The sequence below is a fragment of the Centropristis striata genome, unplaced genomic scaffold (genome assembly GCF_030273125.1).
Source record: "Centropristis striata isolate RG_2023a ecotype Rhode Island unplaced genomic scaffold, C.striata_1.0 Scaffold_26, whole genome shotgun sequence".
NCBI lineage: Eukaryota > Metazoa > Chordata > Actinopteri > Perciformes > Serranidae > Centropristis > Centropristis striata.
The window spans coordinates 181528-188236 of record NW_026739042.1 but is presented as its reverse complement, the minus strand read 5'-3'; the positions used below and the strand labels follow the sequence as shown (position 1 = coordinate 188236).

At 43.4% G+C, this 6709-nt stretch overlaps 1 protein-coding gene and 1 long non-coding RNA gene across 2 annotated transcripts; both read left to right on the top strand.

The window, feature by feature from the left end:
• Positions 1–349: 349 nt before the first annotated feature.
• LOC131967769 (uncharacterized) lies at positions 350–1592 on the top strand. The gene is made up of 3 exons (XR_009393820.1): positions 350–459; positions 534–1244; positions 1338–1592. It is a non-coding gene; the product is annotated as an uncharacterized LOC131967769 (long non-coding RNA).
• Positions 1593–1926: 334 nt separating this feature from the next.
• Positions 1927–5207, top strand: LOC131967764 (uncharacterized). Its single transcript, XM_059328707.1, has 8 exons — positions 1927–2198; positions 2306–2420; positions 2514–2750; positions 2835–3140; positions 3278–3450; positions 3551–3803; positions 3883–4071; positions 4159–5207. Exons 4-8 carry the CDS (start codon positions 2888–2890, stop codon positions 4179–4181), a joined length of 891 nt encoding a protein of 296 aa, XP_059184690.1. The 5' UTR covers positions 1927–2198; positions 2306–2420; positions 2514–2750; positions 2835–2887; the 3' UTR covers positions 4182–5207.
• Positions 5208–6709: the final 1502 nt, after the last annotated feature.

Here is a 6709-nt window from a genome sequence, read left to right as displayed (position 1 = left end):
GTTGCAAATCACTGATTTTATTTTTTCTTTCAGATTACGAGAGCAAAAAACGAAGGAGAGTGGCCACACCCTTAAAGACCCGGTCGCAGATTGGGCAAACACATAAAGTTATGGCACAAGGTGGAGAATGTGGCGGAGAGGGCCATTTTGAACCAACTGGCCACAGGCAGGGTCAGTCTGGGCTCAGGACCCTGCCCTGTTCCAGGCTGCCAATCGACCTATTGTCCCCGGCTTGAGAGGCACATATCGAGCCACAAATCCCATCTCACAGCTGCACGCCTCCAGAGGGTTCTGGCGGCTGCCAAGAGGCGTGCAGCTGTGCAGCGATTGTGGGAACTGAGGGCCACCAACCCCAACCCGCCCCGCCCCTGAAGTCCATCCTTGACGTGGAGCAGGAGGAGAGGGAGGAGGAGGTCGGTCCTCCTGGAGAAACTCCTCTCTGCCAGCTGTCACACCGCGGTGAGGGATGTCTTGTCTTGGGTTTTTTGTCTTGTGAATTTACGGTTTTATTTTGAACTTCCCTCTCGTTTCAGGTCACTTACCAGACCATGACACAGGAGGAAGGGCGTCTTCCCTGATTCCTGATTGTTTCCACCTGTGTTCCCCTCCCCCGTGTGTATATAGTCTTTGTCTTCCCCTGTCCTTGTTGCCAGAGTATTTCGTCGTCCTGTCGTATGCTTCCAGCCCTGTTCACAGTCATGTATTGAGTCAAGTTAAGTGTGTAAAGTTTTATTTTCTGAATTGCTTTTCCTCTGAAACAGAGTGATTTTTTGTTCATAGTTTTCTGGTTATAAGTCAGAGTAATTTTTGTAGTGTTGTTTTCCTCCTTTTGGAGCGTTTTCTGTTTATCTATTCTTATCTATGTTACAAAATTAACAATTTCATAGCATATGAAAATTTAGAAACAAACAAATCACTCCGAAGAGGAAAAGCACACAGAGTATTTCCTATAAGATCAGAGTAGTTTTTTTTTCCTCCTTCGGGAGCGTTTTTGGTTCTGTGTTTGTTTTGTGTTCTTCGTGTGTCTTAGGCTTTATTTTACTGAATAGATTTCTCATAGACAGAAATGATAAATCAACAAGCTATGAAAATCTAGAAGGTCCGGTCATTATTGCTGCCTATCTGCATCTGAGTCCTCCTTTTTGCCCAAGCCTGACACCAGCTGCCTGCCTGCCAGACCCACAGGAGGAGAGTTCAGGAGCTGGAGAGGGAGAACGAGGAGCTCCGGGCCTCCAATGCTCCGTGTAAGTGAATTTCAAATACATTGGATACAATGCTGTGATCAAATGTAAGTCATCATAATTTAACACTTTTTCTTCTTGCAATCAAATCCTCAGGCGGCAGCAGGTGAGGGCCCCAGCGGCCTCCAGAGGCCAGTGGCCCCTCATGCTCCACACTGATAGATGCTAACCTGCAGCGTTGTCTGTTTTGCTGATATGAAACAAAAACAGCTGGTGTTGTAATCACTATTGATGTGAAACGTGTTCTCTATTTATCTGTTCACTGTGTGTATCCAGGCAACTGAAAGCTGCAGTAGGAGCAGTGAGGCTGAGGAGGAGGAGGACGCTCCACCTCCTGCTAAAGTGGTTAGATTATACTAGAATTAGAAATTATGTTTGGTTTGTTTTTCAGTGCTGACACATTTAATGCAAATATGCTCTATAATTCTCTCTTCATCAGCAGGTTATCAGCAGTCCGGAGGAGGAGGAGAGAGAGGAGGAGGAGGAGAGAGGAGCAGAGAGAGGAGAGAAAGGAGGAGCAGAGAGAGGAGCAGAGAGAGGAGGAGAAGAAGGTAAGAAGAGAATCATTTTCACAAACGTTTCTGTCCCAGGTTTCCGTTCCTCTGTTCTGATCTGATTCTCTGGTCTTCCACACCCATCAGAGTCAGCAGCCCAAGAAGGGGGTAAAGCCACAGCCAGGAGGAGCTTGGCTGCGGCTTTCCAGGCTGCGAGTAAGGAGCAGGAGCAGCAAGACTCAGGAACAGTTCATTTAAAGCTGTCTTTTGCAAATGTATATGCTACATGTCTGTTAATCTGCCATAATACAAATGATTTCACTCACATCTGAGGGACAAGTGTTGCTTCCACATTGTCTGTTGCAGGAGGACGAAGAGGCTTTGAAGAGGGGCCGTCGCTGAGATTGTCTCCAATCTCAGCGACGGCGACACCTCCGAGGACGAGGAGGACAGCAGCGAGGACGTGAGTTAGACTAGAGAGCGGAATTGTTGAATGAGGCTAAATTATATTTAATAACAAAGCTAAACAATACATTTTACACGTCTCTCCTGTGCTTTGCTCTGTTATAGGAGGACGCTACCAAGCTCCCAACAGTCTCCTCATTTGAGAAGGTCCTGGGACCCATTTTTGGAGGCCGGTCAAAGGCCTCCAAAATGAGGAACCTCTCCTTCCCTCCCTCCATTGGTAAGAAACAACACATTTCCTGTGTGTGGAGGGTTGTCATGCTATGCTCATCACATCTATCTATCTATCTGTCTATCTATTCTATCTGTACAGACAAATACATGGAGGACTATACGGGGTTCGTCACGGTGCGGGGCGGCACCACCAAAATGGCCGAAAATGCCATTACCAAGGCTCCCAGTGGACAGCGGCAAGGGAAAACGATTGGCTTCGGAAATAGATGAAGAAGGCATCCCGGGCCAAGGTGTTTGTGAAGTTTATGATGGTTGGCCGGACTGAGGTCAGGTATTGGACCTGGGAGTTCCTGGCCAACCTCCAGCTGATAAAGTTGTAAGTATTGAACTCTGAAAGCAGCAGCTGAGAAATGTAATTACAAGACTGATAGAAACTAAATCCACTCTGCTCTTTCCACAGATACCCCGTTTTGCTAAAAAAGTTCGGGCTGGCCCCCTCCACCGTTTCCCTCTATGTCGGCCACGCCCTCTGTTTTGTTGAGGGTTTTTTTTGACACCCCCCCTCACCACTGCCGGCTGGCAAAGGGGAAACTCAAGCCAATACAGAGGGAACTTAAAAAAGTCCTGAAGATGGCAGGTCGGATGGTCCTGGGTCGCCAAGTTGAGATCAAACAAAACAAGCAGCAGAAGCAGCAGCGGCTGGTGACCCGGGAAGCCCTGACGACCTGCCAGTCCTTGGCCCGGGCCAAGATCCCCGAGCTCCTGGGTAAACTCATCCTCATCCTTTGTTTCCCTATCCATCCCTCTGTCTCTCTCTCACACACACACACACACACTGCTCTTTTCATTTACATCATTATGCAGATATAATGTAACCTCTCTATTTTTTCTCTCTCATTTCAGACGACATTGAGAAAGCCCCTCCCCGGCACCCCCCTACAAGATACCGGTTCTTCGGGTACCTCGGGGCCTACATAGCCTCCATATATGGCCACAGGACAGGAGTGCTCACATGCATGAGGGTGAAGGAGGTGAAGGAGGCCCTGGGGAACGACGGCCTCGGCTACCTCATCAATGTAAGCTAAAATTCAGTGTAAAATATTGATTTGTTTTATGATGTTTAAGGTTAAAACCACTCTTTTTTTTTTTTTTTTGCTGTTGTCTGTTCTATGTCAGGTCAGGGACCACAAAACGCTCCGAAAGTTTGGCCTGGCCCAGATCTATCTCGATGGGGAGGAGTACGGGTGGTGTAAGAGGTGGCTGGATCTCAGGAAGAGATGCGTTGCCACCAACCCGTATTTCTTCTCCTCCTTCGGGAAGGGCCAGGCCAAGGACATGGTCCGCTATGTGAGGAGGGCCTGGGCAGAGATGGGACTGCTGGGGAGTCCTTCCCTCCTGGATGTTAGGAGCGCTGTGGCCACCTACATGAGTATAACAACCTCCCCACAGAAAATGTCCATCTCGTCAATGTAATCAATACTGATACAATTTTCATCTTCTCTTTGTAGAACTTCGAGTCCAACAAGAAGGAGGACCGGGAGAAAGTGGCCTCCTTCATGTGCCACTCAGTGGCCACCCAGGAGCGCTTTTATGCGCTCCACAAGACGGTGGCCCTGGCTGGGAAAATGCTCCAGCTCTTTGTGATGTCCAGCCTGGAGGAGAAGGAGCTGGCAGCACCCCCGCCATCACCCCCACCAGTAGGTCCAAACCTTGTCATCACAATCACAACACAGTGAATTTTCAATTATTCATGGCCCTATGCATACCTGCTCTTGTTCTTACAGGTGTCTCCAAGGAAGAGCGGTGAGAGCAGCCTGAGCATCACTGCCTGCCGGATCAGAAAGAGGATCCTGAGCCCGGAAAATTATTCCAGAAAAGAAGCTGCACATGAGGGCCAGGGTGGTCCTGAAACAAATTAAGGACTGAGGAGGAGGAGAGGAGATTTTTTTATAGACTAGTGTAAATATTTGTTTGTATTTAGGATAAGGATTCTATATAGTCGTGTAAATATTTGTATAGTTTATTATTGATGTAAGCATTTTATTTATGTAGTAGTGTAAATATTTGCATTTCTGAAAAAAACAAAAAATAGGATTTTATTATATAGTAGTGTAAATATTTGTGTAGTTTAGTATTGATGTAAGTATTTTATTTTCTCATATATTAATGTAAATAGTTGTTTGTACACTGCAAAAAAGGAATTTCAAGAAAGTAAAAAAGCCTTGTATCACGGAAATAAGTCTTATTTTTTGTCCAAAAAGAAAATTAATCTTGTCAAGAATGTTTAGCATTGGAAAAATAATTTAATTCAAGAAAGCTGGGCTAACTTTTTCTTACTGGTTTATTCTAGCTCAAAAGTAGCTGGAATATCTTATTAATAGGGTATAAAAATGTTTTACAGTAAAACCCAGTGGAGCAACAGGATTATTTGCCTCATTTTAAGAGTAAGACCACTTGTACAACTTCTCAATTTAAGAATGCCAAGAAACAAGAATTATTAATTAAAGGTTGTTTATTTTCATTTGTTATGTGTTCTCAGGCCATCTGAACCTGGCAGAACCAGCTGCTTCATATCTAACATATTATGACAGCAGGCTGGCCTATACAACATAATAGAAATAACCATGCTGGCCAAAAACTGCATGGCTCATAAACAAAATAAAATGACCAAAATGAAATGACCCTTGACTCAACTGTATTCTCAATCACAATGTAGCAATGAATGTGGTTTATGCAGTAGGATCCTGCAAACATCAGCATAAAGACTGCTATTAATTAACCGACTGCTGATCTGCTGTTTTATCATTCAGATTAAAGTTATTTTGATACATGAAAAGAAGAAAAAATCATGAAACAAAAAAAAACAGTCAACAGTTTGTCTATGAGAGCTCAACACATTAAACAGTGTGCCTTTTACAGTTCATCAGATGAGGCTCTGTGTAGCCCAAGCACATCTCCGAGATAATATTTCGTAGGAACATATGTCACATCCTTGTGAGTATAACTGTAATATGGAGTGAAATCTACCAGACTATCAGCAGTTATTAGTTCAGTTGCTTGTGCCATGTTTGGAATCTCTATTGTATATGCCATGTCATTTCTATCATAACAAACAGTGTTATGCTGCTGGAACTCAAAACAATATAATGATGAGTTAATTACATAGATATTGCTCACAAGTCCAAATTCAGGTAAATCATTGGAATTAACAGCAGTCACAAGTAATGTCTTCTCCTGTATATATTTATTACCGTTTAGATTAATCCATTTAACAGACACTGCATTGTTTATGTCATCATTTGCAAGGAAAGCCCTCATTTTTTCTTTTAAATATGACATGTTGCGTATTTCTGATGTTGGTCCCAATGCATGCTCATTAAAAAAAATTGGGTGTTCAGAATGACTTACATTTTGACAACATTCATACATTTGATTATGCCTTATTAAAGACTTGCAAACACTCGCAAATTTAGTTTTGAAGCCCACTGTTTGAAAAAACAATGTTTTGATTCGAATCTCATGCACGTGACGGACCATTTGTTACAGCCCTTGGCATCAATGAGACAGCGTAGAGTTCAACTGGTACAAAATTTTATTCCATCGCCGAGCACCGTGAAACTAAAACATAACAAAATACCAATATTTGCACATATTAAAAGTTCACACATTTTACTTCATTAGATAGTTTATGTTTTCTTTAAAACCCACACTCTACCCACAGTCAACCATAAAACTCCAATATAATACATTAAAACAAACAAATATATAACAATGTATGAATATAACATAATATATGAAACCAAACAAATATATGCCAATATATGAATATAACATAACATATGAAACCAAACAAAACACATGCCACTATTGTTTCAATGCCACATACCTCGCTTCGCCTACCAAGGGTGCAAACTCTCCTCCAAATGAATGGCAACAGGTACACCAACCAAACTGCATTCAGCTTCTCTGCTCTACCTAACCTGCTCTTTGTGTGGCAGCCCAGGTGAATGTGGCAATCACAGGTGAAAGTGGCAATCACAGGTGTGTGGCATTTAACCCTACTTATCCACACTCCAGGGTATGTGGTGAGACCAAGAACATGAATAAAACATAACCCAAAGAAAGAGACCAAGGGTACGGTCGAATAGTCAAAAAAATCAGCTCCTAAATCCTTTCCTAACCACTTTTCCTTAACCTCAATGGAAAACGTCACAAGGTCAAGGAAAGATGAGAAGGAGAATTCATGAGGAGTTAAGAGAAGACGATCGCGGTGTTTAGAGAATCCGACTGCACTTACACTTAGTCTACGTCATCACGCGACGGCGAATGTTGATG